Source organism: Maniola jurtina, chromosome Z (assembly GCF_905333055.1).
Source record: "Maniola jurtina chromosome Z, ilManJurt1.1, whole genome shotgun sequence".
In the NCBI taxonomy this organism is placed as follows: Eukaryota; Metazoa; Arthropoda; class Insecta; order Lepidoptera; family Nymphalidae; genus Maniola; species Maniola jurtina.
In genome coordinates this window covers 233,875-255,700 of record NC_060058.1, presented here as the reverse complement: position 1 = coordinate 255,700, position 21,826 = coordinate 233,875, and the positions used below count along the sequence as shown (strand labels likewise).

The 21,826-nt window shown below is 41.1% G+C and overlaps 2 protein-coding genes and 2 long non-coding RNA genes across 6 annotated transcripts in view; 2 read left to right on the top strand and 2 right to left on the bottom strand.

Annotated features, from left to right (window-relative positions):
• Positions 1-15,803, bottom strand: part of LOC123880044 — a 26,134-nt gene extending 10,331 nt beyond the window's left edge. Inside the window, exon 1 of the long non-coding RNA XR_006799149.1 lies at positions 14,361-15,803. This is a non-coding gene — a long non-coding RNA (uncharacterized LOC123880044). The remainder of the gene's footprint in view (positions 1-14,360) is intronic.
• LOC123880042 lies at positions 1,869-3,203 on the bottom strand. The gene is made up of 3 exons (XR_006799147.1): positions 3,151-3,203; positions 2,243-3,060; positions 1,869-2,158 (listed from the first exon to the last, which is right to left on the bottom strand). It is a non-coding gene; the product is annotated as an uncharacterized LOC123880042 (long non-coding RNA).
• On the top strand, positions 6,263-21,826 carry LOC123880026 (proton-coupled amino acid transporter-like protein CG1139). 3 transcript variants are annotated; one of them, XM_045927909.1, is made up of 9 exons: positions 6,263-6,386; positions 11,208-11,335; positions 13,242-13,301; positions 13,573-13,723; positions 13,986-14,192; positions 15,826-16,104; positions 16,498-16,676; positions 18,622-18,803; positions 18,875-21,826. In XM_045927909.1, exons 2-9 carry the CDS (start codon positions 11,259-11,261, stop codon positions 19,117-19,119), a joined length of 1,380 nt encoding a protein of 459 aa, XP_045783865.1. In that variant the 5' UTR covers positions 6,263-6,386; positions 11,208-11,258; the 3' UTR covers positions 19,120-21,826. The 3 variants fall into 3 exon arrangements, with proteins under 3 accessions (XP_045783865.1, XP_045783866.1, XP_045783867.1); XM_045927910.1 differs by lacking the exon at positions 6,263-6,386 and adding an exon at positions 10,008-10,156; XM_045927911.1 differs by lacking the exon at positions 6,263-6,386 and adding an exon at positions 10,011-10,160.
• On the top strand, positions 11,639-12,872 carry LOC123880033. Its single transcript, XM_045927926.1, has one exon. The coding sequence runs from the start codon at positions 12,025-12,027 to the stop codon at positions 12,832-12,834; it is 810 nt and encodes a 269-aa protein (XP_045783882.1). The 5' UTR covers positions 11,639-12,024; the 3' UTR covers positions 12,835-12,872.

Genomic DNA, 21,826 nt, shown 5'->3' with positions numbered 1-21,826 from the left:
TTTTGCATGATTATAGTCATCATCGGAAACATGGGAATTAGACAGCGAATTGTAAAATTGAGGTTGAGATGGGAGTGATGATGATTTTAAACATTCAATGGAAGTCATGTATTCATACGGATAAATACCTTTTCTTCTTAAACGACTAAAGTCATCATTATGAGGAAAGTTTCTTTTTAACGATCTAAATTGATCGTCATTGAGATTTTTTGCTAATTGATCAAGACTGCACGGCAAAAATTTGAAAGAATCTATGAATCTCAAACTTATCTGTTGGTTATTAACATTTAATATTTTTGAAAACGAAATATATCTTTCTTTATTTTGAGGTATTACTTCGATTTCACCTTCCGTAAAATTTAATGAATGAACAATGAAATGTGCGTCATAATTACTAAGATTATGTAAAATTACAGGAATATGACGGGGAGCGCGATATTTTTCCACACATGATTCATGTGCTACACCTCTTAGATTTCCAGTGTGCCAGTCAAAGTCCAGAATGGATTCTCCATTAAGTCTTGATTCGCATATGTGACAGTTATGAGAATTTGCAATAGTTATTTCATCATCTTTTGTTAGAGGGTTTGGGCGTTTTTGAAAACTATTTTTTCTGCATATTAGTTTTATGTCCTCATAGAGTCGTTCCATGAATACTTTAGTGCAATCTGGACCGCTGTATGTTTCATATTTTGAAAGGCTATCATCGTATGAACATTTAATATAATATCCGAAACTATACACTTCGTGTTTCTGAATATTCTCAGTAAAAGGTTTAGAGGGATCGTTTGAGCATGAATTTATTGGTTTTAAAAACGCTTCGAAATCAGCATATATTACAAATGGTATTCTTAACTTTTTATTAAACTTATCAAACTTTATTTTATTGTTTGATGATGGTTGTCCAAACCAATTTTTTTTAGATAGTTCACTGTTTGGTAATTCTGTAATGATATGAACGCAATCATTTTGTTGGTGGGTTTCTAATCTCTCCTGTGTAGGAAAATGTAAAAGACACCCATCACATAAATAAATGGCATGTTCTTGGTTTGAAATTTGCTTGCTAACTAGTCGTGACATGTTTTTAATATAGCAATAATGCGAGTTTGTTTGATTTGAGATTAATAATAAATTAACATGAGTACTATTTCGAGATTTTGTAAAATAGAGGGGACCTACAATACTATGATTTTTCTTTTCTTTATTATATTCTAAGCCAAAAACATTCACACTTATATTGTTTTGCTTTTCAACTTTAGGTATATCCGTTAATTTGACTGGAAATGATATACCATCAAATTTAAGTTTATCTGAATGCATGCTGTATGACGAGACTCTATCGGTTTTGTTATTAGCAGGAGGATATAAAGCAGAAAGTAATGCCCATTTGAAACACATATAATCAGCATTTTTAACATTTATCACCGCTTTTTTTGCTCTAATATCTTGAGGTAAATCAATATAAGATGTACCACGAAGCGGGTTAAATTTATTTACATTCATATGTAAGCATTTTATGTTTGTTAAACTCCAGCCACTGTCTTTTCTTTCAAAAGAACTAATTTTATTTTTAAAAGTGTCACATAATGATGACAGGAAAATATTTAGATCGTCTCCACGGAAAACTATATAGTTTGATGTTTGAAAGTCAAATGAATTTGTCAATTGTTTGGTTTGTTGTATAAAGTCTGCGTGTAAAATGAAGTTTACCTTAAAAACTGTATGTTCTTTGATCGACTCTTGAACTAGGAATAAAATATCATTTTTTATTGAGTTCAAAAATGATTCAGGGGTCTTAAAAATCGATAAATCATCATTTTTACTATTTATCATGTACGTTATTATTCTTTGTCCAAAAGCTGAATCAATTACAGAAACATTCGATAATGATGGGTGCGACTTTAAATGATTATTTTTATGTAAATTACTTTTTAAATGATTAGAAAAATACCTTTTGGTTATAAAAATATTGCAAATATCACACTTCACTTTATTACCTTCTGAATATGCAGATGGTGTAGTGGAGTTATTTTCTGAGTGTTGAATAGATGAAGTTGAGGCTCCCTCATTATATTTCACTTTTTTCGCAGAGTTGTTCACGGTGAAATCATTGGACCGCTTTAAAGCTCCACCAATTTGAAGTTTTTGTTTAGTTGGGCTAGAAATTAAAAATAGAAGCATATAAAAACAATCAATAATACACATTATATAATTTTAAAAAGAATAATGTTTAAATACTTACATGATTGAATCAATTGCTTCACATATATTATACAATTCATTGTCATATGCTGGATCCAGTAAGTCAAAATAATCTAAAGCCTCAATGAGTTCCTCATCATTAATTGAAGTGTTGAAAAATGTGCTAACACAGCTGTCAATTGTATCTTCCATTGCTGACAGTTTATAAGACTACAGAGGGAGACTTATTCATTAACAGCACCAGGTGGCTTACTGACATTACTATAGGATTTACAATGTGTTTTTATACTGCTTGTATAAGTGTTACGTCGAATTAATCTCACAAATTAAATTATGGTGAAGTATTTATGTGAGGTAGTTTACTAATGATAGATTAAGTTATTAATTATTAAATGAGTATTTTTTACAACCCTCTGTTTCTGCGATTTCTTTTGTAATATTATAAATTATCTCATTCGTGTTCGCAAAATTTCCATTAGCCTTTTCTGTATAATATTTGATTTTTACATTAGCATGTTTCCAGTGTTGAGACTGAGGTATTTTGGCTAGTTTTTTTAGGTCATACACCTCTAATTTAATGAGATGTGTGGCTGTCGCACCATCGTTGGAGTTCGTAGATATATACGATATACTGCCATCTTTGTTAGCTCGAGCCACTGTTGAACTAGTTTTGTTTTTATTTTTTGGGGATGACTCGAAAAAAATGTCTATATTTTCAGATTTCCTTTTCATTTTCTTTGATGGCATTTCATGATCTATGAGCAAATTTTGTGTTTCTTCTTCTACCAAATTCGCAGGAAAGTAATATTGCTTATATGTATTGTTTTCTTGACTATTGCAAGGGGAGTACGATATATTCTGTAACAATAAAAATAAACTATCATACTGATATCATAAATATTTACATTAATTTAAAGGGAACTAAAAGAAAATAAATTACACACTCACCTCCATTGTTTATCACACGACACTTCTTAATCACACACTGCTAATAAACACTTGTATGAACACAATATAGATTTAAAGTCAAACTGTACTCTCTCAGTACTCTTCAGTAGAAACGAGGTAGTAAATATGACAGAAATTATTTATTTTGAGCTTATATAGTAAAACCAATGCCATTATCGTTAGTGAAGAATGTATTTGCACCGATAACAACTAGTTAAACAGCATATTATCGAAAAAGGTTTTGTAATCAATATTTCAAAAAATGTGGTTAGTGATTGTAACAATTATTGAACAAAGCCAAAAGGAACGTGATAAGCTAACTACCTAGATAAAGATGTATTGTTGGAATTTTCTAATGACGAACCTACGGAATTTCAAATACCTGGAATGAATAATGACTAATCGACACGTGCCTGTACTACTTGCTCTGACTGTATTACTTGCACATCAAAAAGTTTTAGCATCTACTACTGCAAAATATCCAATAACTCGAGCGGAAGTTAAAGTTTTAACAATTCCTTCAGGGGTTCAGGGTAAAACACTCGATAATATTTTTCTTGGTCAAGTTCCTAAAAGATGTATTGTCGGATTTGTTAACAACGCAGCATTTAATGGAACTCTTACGAAAAATCCATTCAACTTTGAAAATTATCATATGAATACATTTAGTTTATATATTGATGGCCAACAAATACCTTCAAAAGCTTTGCAACCATCATTCGATGATAATACTTTCAGTTCAGCCTATCATACGTTATTCTCAGGCACGGGAATCCATTTTTTAAATGAAGGGAACGGAATATCTAGGGAACAATATGCAAAAGGCTATTGTCTCTTAGCATTCGATTTAACTCCTGATTTATCAGCTCACTCTAGTCATTGGAATCTTATAAAGCACGGTAGTGTGAGGCTAGAAGTTCGCTTTGATTCAGCTATTCCTGAAACGATAAACTGCATCGTATATGCAGAGTTTGACAATGTTATTGAAATTGATAAAAATCGTAATGTAAGCGTGGACTATAGCAGCTAAGAAACCTAATTTCTGTAAATAGATTAAGTTATAATTTGTACCTACATTATTATTAAGGTTTGTAATAAAACACTGATACAAGAAATATTTTTTGTTTTTATTTAAGTTATGGACCATTATTTTTAATAAGACTATGCTGTGATAGCCTAGTGGTTAAGACGTCCACCTTCTAATCGGAGGTCGGGGTTCAATTCCAGGCACGCACCTCTAACTTTTCGAAGTCTTGTGCGTTTCAAGTACTTAATTAAATAACACTGTTTTAATGGTGAAGGAAAACATCATGAGGGAACCTGCATGCTTGAGAGTTCTCCATAGTGTTCTTAAAGGTGTGCGAAGTCTGCCAATCCACACTCAGCCAGCGTGGTAGACTATGGCCAAAAAACCCTTCTCACGAGGAGACCCGTGCTCTGTAGTGAGCCGGCGATGGGTTGATCATGATGATGATGATGATTATATTATAATATATCTGAAATAACATGGTCTTACGTCCCATTCATGTATGATCCTCGGCAGCGATAAGATCAGTAGTATTGAAGTAATATGAATACAATAGGGATAAAGACATATTTAAGAAGAATCCACCCAAGTCTGCAAGACAATGTGTATGCCGCAAACCGGTTACCGATTTATGTTGAAACACCCGCCTATTTAATAAGCAATCTAGACCCCGATTATAAACCAGGATCGCATTGGATAGCCATATATATAGATACAAATGGTGTTGGACAATATTTTGATTCATTTGGACGAGCACCACCAAAATATCATAAGCAGTTCTTGGAAAGAAACACAAGAATATGGCAATTCAATACAAGGCGGATACAGAATGATTACACATCAGTTTGTGGAGAATATTGTATAATGTATTTGTATTTCATGTTTACGGGTTACTATACAAGTTCAGATTTTTTAGATTTATTCAATGGAAATACAGTAGAGAATGATATATTTTTATGTGAGTTATTTAAATCAATATTTGAAGGCTAATAAAGAGTAGTTATGATTCATGCGTTTCCTTTAAAACCCATAGAATGAAGCAACGAGCCAGCGAACAATAGAGCGTCATTAGTAGGTGATTAAGCAATTAGATAACGAACTAGGGATTAGTTTTTCGAAAAGCTAACTTTGCAACCGTTAGAGATACGACGTCGGGAGTGAGCGCAATCGATTCAGCGTACCCCAAAACCTTTTTTTTTTTTTTTTTTTTTTTTTTTTTTTTTTTTTTTTTTTTTTTTTTTTTTTTTTAGGTTTCGATCTTGACCGAGGCACGGAGGGGGCTGAGGCAGCGAGGCATGGGAGGGGGCCAGGGCCTGGGGCAGAACCGGCGAATCCCTTACTACTGATATAGCCACTGTCGGAGAGCCACGAGCGGACTGGAAAGCGGAATTTAAGTGCGAAAGTTGACGTTTACACATACTCGTACAATTGATGGTGAAATAAATATTGTCGTGCCGCTGATGTAGAGAAGCTCCCTACACAGTCGGCGGAGCGCGGCGCGGGAGTATTGAGTACAAGAACTCAATTGTTGTGAGACAATGCTGCATTCATTTGCTCATTGTAGGTATGTATCATATCGTATGAGACGTATAACTATGTACTTTTAATGAAGAATAGGTACTGGTAGTTAATATCGATGCCGGGACGATACATTGCTACGTCTACGTCGCAACGACGACGTGGGCACGTGGGCGTAGCGTCATGTAGCGCTGCACTAGCTCGTCGCTGACTGTGCCTACTACGTAGCACGCATCAGGCAGCTCGCATGAAGTTGATGGTACCTAACTCAGTCTACGACAACATCGATTTTAAAGTTAGTAACGAATGGACAGACAGCCGAGAAAGCGAGTTGATGCCTATTGCATTGATATTCATCCCAGTAGTATGTTTATTGCAATTTATCAGAGGACCGCGCGATCGCCAGAAAGATTATAACTAGAAGTTTAGGGGTCCCCCGAGCTCCGACCGCGCTCTCTACCGCGGTCCGCGGCGCACATCGCTGAGGGTCACGACGCCTTTTCGTCGACCACGAACGACAGGAGGTTCGTCAGGTCGGAACTTAGGGTTTGAATTGTTTATCCGTAGCGGTGCGCTCTGCACACGGAGGCGGCAGTGCGGCGGCGCGGCCTCGCTGCCCAGAGCTCAGTGCTGCACCTCGTCGCCTGCGAGGCGGACGCGACTCTGCTGCTACACACCACTCCTATCACAAGTATGTTGACGTTTGCTTTTTTCGTCACAGTGAACAAATGGTTCAAAAATATTGCACGATGCACGTTTAGATGCTCACAATCAATTAAGGAATCGTCAATAGGCCCGCAGCTAACTCGCTGACTAATCATTTGATCTCATAACACGAGCCGCCCGCCTTCCCCGGCCGCCGTGGAGCGACCTGCTCCTACGTAACATGACGACTGTAGCCTATGTTACTTCTGGATAAAGTTACTTTGTGATGGGGAAAAATTATCATTAAAATCGATTGGGTAGGTTCAGAGTTTATCGATTATACGCAACCAATTATTATTATTGTTAATGTTTCCTCTGTGAAATTATCATAGTACTTATAGATTTATTTACCCACTACTTGGAACGGTCAGAGCTTACTTACTCTATTATAGAGCGTACTTAGCTATTAATTGTTTTTGCTGTTGCGTAGTGAAACCATTATTGACAATTATTATGCCTGCAAGAATTTTAACAATATTGTATTTATCTTTATGTAGTTAGTGTGTTAATATTTCTCCATACATTTTTACCAATATAAGCCTTGCGTGATAGACTTCCACTACACCTCACCGGTATACAGGAAACATTTTAGTCAGTACCCAAATTTTTATATGGACTATATTATGAACTAAATTTAGTGAACATATATTTTTTATCTTTACATTTCATTCAAAATTACCACAGTTATCATTTAAGAGAGATATCCACTTTGAAACAAATTATTATGGATACCCTACTTAGCTGTCAGTTGTTAAGGTATGGTCAAACAGAACGCGGAGTCTGCTAAACATCAACGCGTTAGTTGTTCACGTCGGAGCCTGTGGCCGCCACACGCGCATGCTGGAGGTACGCTACGTTTTGATGTGATGTCAGATCTTAACTTAACGGCCATGAGACCGGCCTGCCCGCGAAATTCAAATTTAATTAGGTGTTTTGCAATTTGTGAACTAATACGACAACGTAGGCTTATGGCATTATTATTCCGACAGTGGCAGTATCATCCTCACAGGTTTATATAAAAATCTTTACTTGAAAAGTCCAGTTTAAGAAATTAATTAAAGTATCGACTAAATTATTAGTCGATACTTTAATTAATTTCTTCTTGAATTTCGCGGGCAGGCCGGTCTCATGGCCCTTAACGTTGAATAAAATAACAGATTTGCGATAAAGCTAAATCAGTATTGATCGTATACGTTTCAGTTTAACAGGGCTCTCTCCGTCACTCGTTTCATACAATCGTAGTTCCAATTTCATTTGAATATTAAGCAACCAAAGCCGATGAAATTTTGCAGACATATTCTAGAAACTATTCTAGAAACAGTGGTAAATTATTTGACGATTCAAAAGCACTTGTAAAAGTTTATTTGAATAAAAATCTATTCTATTCTATTCTATTCTATTCTAATATTATTTTTAAAAAAGTGCAAAACAGTTCATGGAAATGTGGTCTATTAACGATACAAAACAATCCAAAACAAAGAGCACTAAACAAAAATGTTCCCTGTATTATATTATAGTCATCTAAACGACGGCACCTATACCATGTAACCGGCTTCATACATCAAAAGTCACATGATGTGACTTGTGACCAAAGTTGGTGGAAGAAACTCTCCTAGACCACGATTGGGGGTATATGATATAGTTGTACTTACACTAGTATCTTGGTGTACAGTCAAAAGCCGTAAGTCGTTTAGCACCTTATGATCATATTGGCGTGGCACGGTTATTTATGTACACGCGTTACCCCCCGTCCACACACTGCTCTACTCGCGCAATCAATCGCGACGCCGCCGCACTAGGTCGCATGCCTTTGCAACCGACAAAATAGGGAGCGATGGGCATGAACGAGGAACATGCGAGTAACGCGGCCACACTACGTCTCTGCCTCCGGTTCCTCGCTCCTTCCCATGCCATATGGGCAGTGTGTGGACGGGGGGTTAGGTATGTGGCGTGTTTATAGAAAAAGGTCATAAGCGCGATAGGTTTTTGATGCAATAGTTTTGTGGAATTGCTACCCGGATTCTGAGGCCGACCATACGTATTTAGTCATGTGGTTTGCCTCGCCCGAGGCTCACCTGAACCGACCAGCCTCGGGCTCCGCCTCAGGCCACGTGGCGCAGCAGGCAGGCATGCCTCGTGGACTGCAATCTACCAGCATGTACACTCGAGCTTGCTCATTAGAACCTACTTTCCGAAGGAAAAAGTCGGCGTACAAAAATTAATTTGAATACTTATATAACATTCTGTATTGTTTCCTCGCTTCTATTTATAAGTTATTTCCTTTGTATGCGAACGTATTCTCGTTCGAACCGGAATCGAATTGGTGTCTCGCGGCTCTCCGCCGCGTCGCCGGGAACGAGGGCGACCTACTTCGCGCGTCGCGTCATGCCCACTTGTACTAGTTAGGGTCGCCTGAGCGTACGCCGCACCGCACCGCGCCGCGCTGCGCTCCTTCTGTATCCGACAATGGGCTATGTCATTTGCAGTATTATAAGCGTGACTTGAGAGTGGATGACTTGTATCTTTTTTTCGGACGGAAGTAACGTTCGCGTTACTTCCTTCCCTATTTTAGAATATCCACTGAACAGAACGGCTGTTTTGAGACCGCCATCATTCGTCGGGGTGTTTTCAGTAGATAGCTAGTGCCACAGATTAAAAGCTTCCGGTTGACTTTAGCCGACTACTTTGTAAGAATGTCGCACGTAGAAAACGCGCCCCTTCCCGGCTCGCGCAGGACTGTAATCGCATGACGTTCCACTCGGGGCCCCGTCGCGCGCTCGCACGCCGCAGACCGCACGCCGCGACGTGGCGCCGCCGTGACGTGGCGCCGCCGCAGCGGCGACAACTGACCGTCCTTGCCCGCTCATCAACTGAAGCAGTCATTTTCTCGATACAGCATTGCGAACGTTTTATCATCTACAGCTAAGAGCCGGCGACATAAATGGAAGACAAAAATCACACATATCCTATAACTCCGTCAAACGTTATCTCACCCGGTGACGGAAGGGCTGGCTCGTTTTTTAACGGCCTTCAAAAAAAGCAGGAGGTTCTCAATTCGTCGGAATCTTTTTTTTTATTTTGGAATTTTTTATGTATGTTCTCTGATTGCTCAAAGACCCCTGGACCGATTTCGAAATATTTTTTTTATTTAAAAGGGATACTGTACAGGTGGTCTCATATAAATTTGGTGAAGATCTGATGAATATCTTCGGAGACGGAGAACAGAACTCCTCAATGGATAAGAGCAAATTGCTCGCGATCAGTATAAAAGCTTAGTAAACAGAAGATTTCAAAAGAAACATAACTTTTTAGTGTTTGTGGTTTTTGAGGTCGGTTTTATTTTTCTTTTGAATTTTTTTTATTTCACAATTTTTTGCGCAACGGATCAGCCCGGCTGTCCAGCGCGGAAATGCAGTCCGTACTCTCGGCACCTTCCACGCGGGCGAGATAGTGTGTACAGTAATGAAATAAGGGTAGCTTTTAATTGTATAGTAATATTTTCCATAAAAACAATAAAAAAGTGTGGCCAGTAGTTCTGGCCGCCGGCTCCCGCGCCGCGCGCGTCGTCTCAGTCTTGCGTTATATAAATAGCCGGCGCGCTTTACATAACTCGGCTCCGGACGACAATCGATCAGTTTCTTACACTTTTCTTACACAAGACGGCATATCGAACCTGAATACTTCCCCGTTTCTTTTCTTTTTAATCATTATTATCAATAATCGATACTTACTCTGCTGTGGCGACTTTTATTTTATGTAAGTAAGTAATACATACTTAATTATAATATTATCCTCGGTGGAATATTCCTTGTACTTGAGCACTTGCCTATTGTGTCTTGTATAACATGTAATGATCAATGTATGTGACTGGTGAGTGATTGTCTCCGGGGGCGCGGTGCGGTTCCGTGCACGTGTAGGGGAGGTGCACCCCTAATGTTTTAAAATAAATGATTAATTATTTTACGTTTTTAGCGCAATCGCGATTCTTTATTTCTATTGTGGATAGTGGGCACGGTTGTTGATAGATAATAATGATAATGAGCGCTAAAATAAAATATATGTAATTGATCTTCAAAGACGTCCCGATGAGGCTCCACAACTCTAGAAACATAGAGATATTAAATTACCTATAGAAAAGACTCGCCACATTATATTTTCTATGTTGTCAACAGCAGTCTTCAATGAAAACCGAGCCCTTCAAACTGAAACTTCGATAGCCTTCCATCAGCCACATCGCTTACCGCCGACTGTCCTTATGTGCGCTTACCATCGACGTATATGGATGGGCCCTTCGAAGATAAAAAACGCACTCAAAAAGTCAATAGAATTTGCAAAAGTCTATTGACTTTGTCAATGATGATGACGTAAGATTCAAGCGTATTTTTGCGGACGGAATTGTATGGGAAAGGCTAATTCATACACATCGATGGCGCTTACATATTTTTAAACTAGTCATCGATAGACAGAGAGATTCACGAGGAAGATTTACTATTGTTTTGTGTTCAACAAAATAAATGATATACGACGATATTTGCTCCAGATGTCGGAAGAAATCAAATCGACTGAGAGCATCGAAAATTCTAAAGGAATATTATAAATGTAAATATATACGGGAGCGGTGTCCGTGTGTTCGACCGAACCAATGGGGAATTCCCTCCGAGCGGTGTTGTGCTCGGAGCGCCAGCTGGGCCGACGGTTACACGTTGAAACTTCTGTATCCGACACTCCGACAAGCCGTGGCGGAGATCCTCTCTCAGTCTCAGTAGACGGGGTTAGTTTTGAACTGCTTGTGTGATATTGTTCGCAGAGTGCGCGCGCAGCTGGAGCGCGCGCGAGGAGCGTCGGAGGCGCCGCCGGCATGGAGGATAAGGGCGAGACGGTGCAGCTGCGGCCGGTCGCCGACGCCGCCGAGAGCTCTTCGCCGATACCCGCCAAGTCAGTGCCGTCGTCGACCCCCGCCTCCCCTGACCCCACCGGCCTCGTGGCCGTATGGGCACCCGTCATCTCTCCCATGGTGTCACTCTTACCTTTCTGGGGCAGACGTTGCAGATCGTGGTGTCTCCCGTTATCCACATCCTCTCCTGACAGTTATTGCATCGAGCATCGAGCACTTAAGGTATTCGGGTTCGCACCTTCCCAGAGTCCTCAAATTGCTCTACAACCTTTGTATTAATCACAGTTACCTGCCAGAAGCCATGATGAAGACAGTAGTAGTGCCCATTATCAAAAATAGAACAGGTGATGCGGCGGATAGATCCAACTACAGGCCGATATCGCTGGCGACGATAGTGGCTAAGGTGCTGGACAGTTTGCTGGATGCACAGCTAAGTAAATCAATTAAAATACACGACGCTCAGTTCGGCTTTCAGCCTGAACTCTCTACGGAAAGCGCAATCTTGTGCCTCAAGCAAACGGTGCGGTACTATACCGACAGGAAAACTCCTGTTTATGCCTGTTTTTTGGATCTATCCAAAGCATTTGACCTAGTAGCTTACGACGTCTTGTGGCATAAGCTCGAAAAGGAATCAGCTTTGAGACCTGAACTGATTTCATTGTTTAAATACTGGTATGGTAACCAAACTAATGTGGTTAGGTGGGGTAATGAACTTAGTGACCCATATAAAATGGAGTGTGGAGTGAGACAGGGAGGGCTGACGTCCCCTAGGCTGTTTAATTTGTATGTGAACCAGCTGATTGAGAGGCTCGGTGGAGCTGGTGTCGGGTGTTCAATAGATGGCATACGCATGAATAACCTTAGCTACGCCGACGACATGGTTCTACTGAGCCCCTCAGTTGGGGGTCTTAAAAGGTTGCTGCAACTCTGTGAGGAGTATGCAGAGATGAATGGACTCAGTTACAACGCCAAAAAAAGCGAGTTCCTTGTTTTCAGGGGAAAGAACAAACTATCCAGCTTTAAACCAAAGATACAATTATGTGGTAATCCCCTGAAGCAAGTAACTGAGTTCAAGTATCTCGGTCATGTAGTAACCGACAGCCTGAGGGATGATAGTGACATGGAACGAGAGCGCCGGGCTCTGTCGGTCCGAGGCAATATGTTAGCCCGCAGATTTGCGCGCTGTACTGGGCAAGTAAAGCTGACCTTATTCAGGGCTTACTGCCAGTCATTCTACACGTGCAGTCTGTGGACGGACTACAGGCAGCGGACCTACAGTGCCTTGCGTGTTCAATATAACAATGTGCTGAGAGCGGTGTTGAGGAAGCCTCGACACTGCAGTGCGTCGGCAATGTTTGCGGATGCTCGCGTGGATGATTTCTACGCGATCATGCGCAAGCGTGCCGCGTCCATGATGCGCAGGCTAATGAGTAGTACCAACACTCTTCTCAGCGCATTGGCCAGGAAACTAGATAGTCCTCTCTGGAGGTGCTGGGGGGGTGCGCACATAGGCGCCAAGAGGCTCCCTCGGGCTTTTTAGTTATAGTTTTTAGTTATAGAATTAGTTGTTAAGCTAGAAATAAGTACCTACTAACATAGTTTAAGTTATTTGTCATACTAACACAATTATGGGTCTAATCGGCCTGAAATAAAAGTTTATTTATTTATTTTTATTTATTTATTTATTGCGTATCTTCGCTCTCGCTCGCGCTTCGCGAACTGAGGGGAGGTGATGAGAAAAGGCTGGGGGAAGTGCGAGAAATGCGTTAGATGGGAGGAAGTGAGGGGAAATCGGAGAGGTGGGAGAAGTCATAAGGTGAGGGAGGTCACAGGAGTTGGGAGAAGCCCATTATCTCCCCATCTTCTCTCATTTTCCCTCATTGAGAATATGAGATTTTGAGGCCCGATTCGCACTTGGCCGGTTTCTAAAACAGCTCTTGTTGACAGGGAGGATTCCGAGGAAGACTATGACCCCCATCTACACCGCGACCTGCCAAAGCCCACTAAGTGAGTATTGCATCTCCTCGTCTACAAGAGATTCTTGTTTGGCTCGTCTCGAGCGCAACGGAGACTCTCCCGCTGTCCCCGATCGTCACTGTCGGACTGAAGGGGGCGTAGGGGGAAGTGTGCGCACCATCACAGTATAGAGACACGGTAGTCCTTCGTCCCGCACTCACGACTGCCCTGTGTATGTGTGTATGTTGGCTTCGTGGAACTTCTGTGTATCTCCTTACTCCGTGGTACTGTGCAGTTAGTGGTTTAATGTTTTCGGTCGCAGCAACGTGGAGACGCTGGTGCACCTGCTGAAGTGCAGCCTGGGCACCGGCATCCTGGCCATGCCGCAGGCCTTCGCGCGCGCCGGCCTCGTCACCGGCGTGCTGGCCACAGTGCTGGTCGGCGTCCTGGTCACGCACTGCCTGCACGTGCTCGTGAGTACTGCCTGCATATGATGCGTAGTGTTTGAGCAAGGACTTTACTCTCCGACCGAACGGTCCGCAGACGACGGTGGCAGCGGGCGCGAGTCGAGGAGCTGACACAGTGTGAAGCGGCGGCTCGTCTTTACGCTATGATTTGCGCCAAAAGCAAAAGAAATCGCCTTGCCAGTCGCCACCCGATTTTATTTTTGGGATGAATATATAAATATGATGTATAGAGATAGTGGACGGCGAGTGCAGCTGTGTCGTGCGGCAGGTGCGGTCGCAGTACGCGGCGTGCAAGCAGCTGCGGGTGCCGCTACTGGCGTACCCCGACTCGGTGGCGTGCGCGCTGGGCCGCGGGCCGCCCGCGCTGCGCCGCCTGGCGCGCCCCGCCGCGCTGGCCGTGGACGTGTTCCTCGTGGTGTACCAGCTGGGCATCTGCTGCGTCTACATCGTCTTCATCGCCGACAACATCAAAAAGGTCACTTCAACGCAATATAATGCCGCACCCGTATAATGCTCACCCGCTCCGGTTGCTTCGATCGGTTTTCGCTTTAGTCGCAAAGAGAAAATAAAACACCTCTTTATCCCCTATCCCATTGGAATCTCTAAATCCAATCTTGATCCTCGCCCACACGGCGAAGGGAACGTCTGTGCAAAATTTCAGCTCTCTAGGTTGAAGATAATGCCAATGTGCCCATAATGCTGCTGGAGTCCTTCTCCTCTTCCGTGGAAACCAGAGCTGCAATCCCTGTGTGCAGCTGTCGCGCGAAGGCGTGACGCGTGACGTCACACATACTTACAGATTTACTGACGCGGAGTGTCGTAAATATTAATATTACGGCTTGGCAGATAAGGCTATATTTATTACCAGAGTTCAACAGTGAACTAAAATCTAAAACAAAAAGATTTTTTGACAATATCAGGATTAAAAAAATTCCCCCTTCAAGTACTCATATTTTTGAATTTCTTTAGCTAATTTTCAAGCCATTGTAGATTGTTGCACGTTGTACATACACATAGATATCTACTAGCTAACAATATGTTAGTATTTTTAAGGGCATTCGCAGGTCAAAAGCCTGCGAATTAAATCTCAGTGATTTATCTGAAAAAAAAAAATAGCACTTAAATAAATAAAAAAATAATTTTAAATTTTTGACGCGGCCTAACCGGGCCAAATAATCTCTCGTACGTAAGATTCGCCCTGACTGACAGACTGATCAATCAAATTGATAGTATCAATTATCAACGCACGTTAGAAACATGAAATTTTGAAAGTAGGTTCCTTTTAGAACGAAGGCATCCATTTTAAAATGATTTTTGGTAATTCAACCCCCAATAAGGGGATTAAATAGGGGATGGAAGTTTGTATAAAAGTCCGTCATTTTTAAAGTTACATAAATGAAAATTGGTACTTTAGGCTTTCTTAACTATTTACGATATACTTTCCGATTTTTAAAAATTATACCCCTAAAAGGGTATGAAAGTCTGTACGAAACTTCATTTTTAGGGTTCCGTACCTCAAAAGGAAAAACGGAACCCTTATAGGATCACTTTGTTGCCTGTCTTTCCGTCTGTCTCTCCGTCCGTCCGTCCGTCCATCCGTCAGTCCGTCGTGTCTGCCTATTCGGTGCCTCTTCAAAATTGAATCGCAGGATTCAATTTTGAAGGGGCACCATCTTTACCACATAGTCGGGGAAGATTTCGCACAAATCCTCCGAGTGACGTCACGTGTGACGCCCCGCAGCGCGTCGCCCGCGCGCCGGCGCGCGCTGAGCTTACTCGTCAGTGCGAGCGGAGCGGTCATTGAGAGAATCAATCTCGGCATCAATCAACTCGCATTAGTCTCAATGAGCTCACCTACATCTCGGATGCTTCTAGTTACTCGCTGGAATGTAACAAGTACCTACTTAAGGCTCTCGTCGCACTGACAATGATTTCCGAGCGTCTGCATCGACGCACGGATGCTCGCCGCGCGTTCGTTTCTTGCGATATGAATTTCCTTGAGGTTTGGAGCTCCATGAACTGTCAGATGGCAGATATTTGGACGCAGTCGCACGAGCCGTAGCCACGGCCGCTCGGCCTGCAGTATTCACTGAAGCGAATGGCCGCAGGTGGTGGACCCGTACTACCAGATGGCGGTGGAGATCCACATGCTCATCATCCTGGGGCCGCTCATCGCCTTCAACCTGATCCCGAGCCTGAAGATGCTGGCGCCGTTCTCCGCGCTGGCCAACGTGCTGACGTTCGTGGGGCTCGGCATCGTGGTGTACTACCTGCTGGCCGGCAAGAAGCCGGAGGCACGCGACGAGCCGCTGGACCTGTGGGGGTCCGCCGAGACCTTCCCCTTGTTCTTCGGAACGACGTTGTTCGCGCTCACGGCCGTCGGCGTGGTGAGTGACACTGCCTTCCGTACCTCAGTGATGAGGAGCACTACTCATTTAGCGAACATCTTTTGTTAGGACCTTAGCACTTGAACAACGTTGGTTTTGGGATTGAACCTATTTTTTCGGTGGCCATCTTTTTCTTATCGATTCACCCGATGGCCCAAGGTTTTGAACTTCATTTCGAGAACCTCGAATAAAACAATGAAGAGTATAATATGTATATTAGAACAAACACAAAAGGGCTCGAAGGCCTCTCAACGGATATTATCCAACTGCACAGGAGACGTTACAGCGCCTCGACACTAGATAGATGTGTTCTCCACTGCCTCACTCTCAGACGGCGAGCCGGCTACTAGACGGACGGAGTTCATAATGTACTAGTGGATGTGGTCGTTTCAGGTTATCGCTCTGGAGAACAACATGAAGACGCCGAAAGCGTTCGGCGCGCCGTGCGGCGTGCTCAACTCCGGGATGGCCATCATCGTGCTGCTGTACGTCACCGTGGGAGCCATCGGCTACGTGTTCTGCGTGTCGCAGTGCAGCGACTCCATCACGCTGGACCTGCCCAAGGACGACCCGTGCGTTGCGCTGCCATACCTCCGCCGCCTCCACCGCATCCAGAGGCCGGCTCATTTCATTCATTCGCCGTGAAAATGTACCGCAGCTAACTCATAAAATCATTCCTAAGCTTTTACGAGTATATCACATGAATATTATTTTACATTGTAAGATTTTTCAATAGTTTTGCGTTTATGAAATTTAGTTAAAAACTAGCCGATACCCGCGACTTCGCCCGTCGCGACTTCGATTTAGGTTTTTCGAAATCCCTTGGGAACTCTTTGATTTTCCGGGATAAAAAGTAGCCTATGTGCGACTCCAGGATATTATCTATCTCCATTTCAAATTTCAGCCAAATCCGTCAAGTAGTTTTTGCGTGAAGGAGTAATAAACATACACACACACACATACACACACACACATACAAACTTTCGCCTTTATAATATTAGTGTGAACCTCTCCTGAACAATTTTGTATAGGGCTATTTTAACATACATATTTACTGTGTGCGTAAAAGTTAAAAATTCTAGGTAAATAAAATTAAAAACTATTTATTGTCATAGAAGCATGGTCTCGAAATTAAAAATGTTCAAGACCTTTGCTTTGCCCCGAGGCCCTTTGATGAGCTGGCAAAAAAGAGATGTCCGAATTTTTCTTAAATTTTCCCCCCACTACGCATATGCATAGAAGTTAAAGGTTTTCTTAGAAAAAAAAATCGGAAACTTCATGAATGTGGAAAAATTACCGGAATACCCCCAATGGCTCTCAAAAACTATCAATCATAGAAGCATGGTCCCAGAACCAAAAATGTACAACACCTTGGGCCCTTTGGTGAAAAAGATGGTCACCGAAAAAAATATTTTTTTTTCTCCATACAGAATTTATTTTTAATTTTCAAGTGGTGCCCCAGGCCATTTTTGTATGGTATTTTCTTCACCATACGTGTGTATAGAACTCAAAAGTTACCTTTCAGAAAAATTATGAAACATCATGAATATTTTTAATTACTAGATTATCCCAATGGTTCTCAAAAACTATCAATCGTAAAGGCGTGGTCCCACAAGTAAACATGTACAAGACCTTGGGTCCTTTGGTGAGCCAGTAAAAAAAGATAACTACCGAACAAAAAAAAATTGTCTCCATAAAAAAATCATTTTTAATTTTCAAGACGTTTTTATATGTAGCTATCTTATTATACAGTACATGTGCATAGAATGCAAAGGTTTCCTAATAGAAAAATTATCAAATAACATGAATAATATAGAAATATTACTGGAGTACCCCAACGGTTCTCAATAACTATCAACCATAGATGTTCCCAAACTAAAGTTCAAGACCTTGGGCCCTTTGGCGAACTAATGAAAAAAGATGGCTAACAAACAAAAAAAATTGCTCAACAACTATCAGTCGTAGAGGCACTAAAAGTGTTCAAGTCTTTGGCACCTTAAGTGAGCCGGTGAATAAAATAATGGCCACCGAATAAAAAAAATTACCCATGCAATATACTATCGCACAAACATTATAGTTAGGTATTAGTACTATAATAATATTACTTAAAACCTTGGACCATTTGGTGAACCGGTGAATAACAGATTCCCATCAAACAAGAAATAAATTCCCATTCAAAATTAAATACAATTGATTAGTCTATCCTAATATTTGTACTGGTTTGGTTTACCAAACTTATTTTCTTTTAAAGATCTAATATAGGTCAAACAATGCGACTACAACGAAAACTGGAATGTGGAAATTGGTGAACTTATAAAAATACACCAAAAAAACCCCCTTACAAAAACTATTAAAAACCCAAAACTATAAAAAATGTCTAATAAAGACAATGTCCGTATTTTCAAAAAACTCTAACCACTTTAGTGGTCCGCGCAATATACTTAGTTTCATCTACAATTCGTGCGGAGTCGATTCAAAACATGGTTATTTTAATTAGCTTCGTTCGTGTTCCGCCAGGCTGGCGACGAGCGTGATCATCATGTTCGCGGTGGCCATCTTCATCAGCTACTGCCTCCACTGCTACGTGCCCGTGGAGGTGCTGTGGAAGGGCTACATCCTGCCGCGCGTGCAGCGCTCGGCGCCGGGCCGCGAGCGCCTGTGCGAGTACGCGCTGCGCGTGGCGCTCTGCCTGCTGACGTGTGAGTGTGGCGTGCGAGCGAGCGCGCGCGTGTGCCGCGCGGTGTGACGTGACGTGCGCTGTCTGTTGCAGTCGTGCTGGCGGTGGCGGTGCCGCGGCTCGGGCTGTTCATCTCGCTGTTCGGCGCGCTGTGCCTGTCGGCGCTCGGCATCTGCTTCCCCGCGCTGATGGAGATCTGCGTGCACTTCCCGCAGCGCGCCAGCGCGGCGCGCAGCGTGCTGTTCGGCAAGGACGTGCTGCTGTTGCTGGTGGGCTTGGTGGGGCTGGTGGCCGGCACCTACACGGCGCTGGTGAGCATCGTGCGCTCGTTCGCCTGACGCGCGCGCCGAGCTCCGAGCTCGTGAGCTCGAGCGTGGCGGCCGCACACGATCCCAAACATTTCATCAAAATAACTGCCCTACGACCTGTATGATTTATCTATATTATACGTATTATACAGGGTGGAATTTTGTAATGCCACCTGAAGGGAAAGTAGGTACTCTTAATACTGTAGATAGAAAATTTTACTCAAAGAAAACATTCCTTTATTTTTGAATAAAAAGAAAACTGTATTCAAAGATTCTCGAAAATTCACTTGCTACACCCGGGAATCGAACCGACTAAAATCTGTAAAAATTACAACCTGTACTTTTATTGCATATATTTAGGATCAATAAGGATCAAATCTCTCTAAGAAACTTGATAAATTTAATGAAAGGAAAAAAATTAAATTTTGACTAATAAATTCAATGAGTCAAGTTAAAGCTCATTAACTCAAAGATCCATCTGGCTATTTATGTATCTAAGAAAGGAGTCTGCATTACAAACGCGTGCAAATTTCAATCGTCTTATCGAAATAGTAATTCGTCATTTTAATGGATAAATGACGTCAATAATAATTATTATTAATTACTAACATAAGTAAACAAAGTATCTTTGAGTTAAAGAGCTTTAACTTGATTCATTGAATTTATAAGTTCAGATTTCATGGTTTTCGTTTCATCTAATTTATTAAGTTTCTTGGGGATATTTGATCCTTATAATTGATCCTAACGATCTATGCAATAAAAGTACAGGTTGTAATTTTAACAGATTTTAGTCGGTTCGATTCCCGGGTGTGGCAAGTGAATTTTCGAAAATCTTTGAATGTAGTTTTCTTTCTATTCAAAAATAAAGGGATGTTTTCTTTGTGTAAAATTTTCTATCGACAGTATTAAGAGTACTTTCCGTTCAGGTGGCATTACAAAATTCCACGCTGTATATGTATAGATAAGTACTCGAAGTAGGTAATAGACTGATATGTCCCGCTGAACAATTTCGTATGAGACTTTTCCGCCAAACTTTCGTAAAAGTCAAAGTCCAATAATAATTTATTCAATTGGGTACAATTCAAGTACTTTTTGATTGTTGAATTTGTAAGTTAATGATATATTTGTATAGGTGATAATCAATCACGTAAAAACTAAAGCTACTTTAACCGAAGTCTGGGTTAAGAAAAATATAGAGAGAGTCGGAGATGGAGACGTTCTAGGGTTCCTCGATGCTTCTCGAAAACAACAGAGTCGAAAACTATTGATCGGAAACGTTCAGCGCCGAAAAAAAATATTCAAAATCTTGCGACCAATCAAAATAAATATTATCTTCACACAAAAATTCACTTTCAAGAAACTCCCCAGAACATTTTGGTATGCATTTTTCTTTTTAACTACCTATGCATGTGTAGCGAATTTATAGGTGTTCCGTCAGAAAAACAAAAATCTTTTGGTGAATCAGTAAAAAAAAGATAATTAAATCAATACAAAATACTACGGTTCTCAAAAACTATAAGTCAAGTAAAATGTGGACTGTGTAAGTAAGATTAATAATACCTACTTGAAAACTTGGACTCTTTGGTGAACTGGTGAATAAAAAATTATCATCGAACAAAAAAATAAGTCTCAATAAATATAAAAAACTTTTTCAAAAATATTCCAGCTCAGCATAATGCTTTTTTTTCTTTTAAGAACTATGTGCCAGAAAGCTGTGGGTACTATTAACATTAATAACAATAATTTTAAGTTTGACCCTTCGGTGGCCGGACGATAAAAACTTGTCACTGAAAAAAAATAGATTCCCATACAATATATATCGATCGTTTTAAGTTTTATGCAGTATTTGTTTATCAAACTAATTACTTTCAAAGATTTTATAATAGAGCGAGTACTTCAGGTACTTATTTCTGAAAACTCCTAACGTGTAGTAAAGAAAAACAATACAAAAAAGAAGTTTGCGCGTCCCCGTGATACTTATCTATATTTATTTAAAGCAGAAAATACTCGACATATCAATAAAATGTAGCTCGAACCTAGCTAGATTACATTCTCTCTATCAGTAGATATTCATTGAAGTAGTACAATGGATTTCAACGGGACCTTTGAAAACTAAATGCATATGTTCTCGGGAAAAGGTACCACTGCGTCTACAAAGTCGAGATCTTTCTTCTGGATGTTCTCAGTAGTCTAATCTGTGAGTCTGAAGTGTTTCTTAGTTGAGATCGGAATCTAAAATCGGTGCTACTGAATTGTTGAGTGAATGACATTGTCGCGGACGCGGTGAGATGAACACCGCCATCCGGCGACCAGTGGCCGGGTGGTCGGATCGTGTGCGGCGGCCGGGTCGCGGGCGCCGCAACATCAAATGTTGTAATTTCGTGACACTCCATTAGTCGCGGCTGACGCCACAAATGTAATTACGCCATCATTTTCAAAACAACACAATTTTTTGGCAATTATATTGTAAAGCTGGAGATTGACTTGTAACGTTTTAGTGTAATGTATGGAACTTTTGCCTCAAACCGAACACTGACTTGAAACGTTACTTTGTTATATAATTGCAAGTTAATCTCCAGCTTTAAACACAAAATGTTTGTATTTATTTTTATATGGAACACAATTTTTGTGTCGTATTGATGATTATTTAATGTCAGTTTGCTTATAGATTTAATAATATGTTTGGTCAATTATAAATAGGAAATTCCTATACCTACAACAATTTTTGTCATTTTAA

What these genes read in the sequence shown, in the direction of transcription:
- LOC123880033 (XM_045927926.1), top strand. Translation starts at nt 12,025, where the DNA reads ATGGAGTGTGGAGTGAGACAGGGAGGGCTGACGTCCCCTAGGCTGTTT.
- LOC123880026 (XM_045927909.1), top strand. Translation starts at nt 11,259, where the DNA reads ATGGAGGATAAGGGCGAGACGGTGCAGCTGCGGCCGGTCGCCGACGCC. An exon ending in CGCTCACGGCCGTCGGCGTG is followed by an intron (nt 16,105 to 16,497) that starts GTGAGTGACACT and finishes TGGTCGTTTCAG; the next exon opens with GTTATCGCTCTGGAGAACAA. An exon ending in GGCGCTCTGCCTGCTGACGT is followed by an intron (nt 18,804 to 18,874) that starts GTGAGTGTGGCG and finishes TGTCTGTTGCAG; the next exon opens with TCGTGCTGGCGGTGGCGGTG.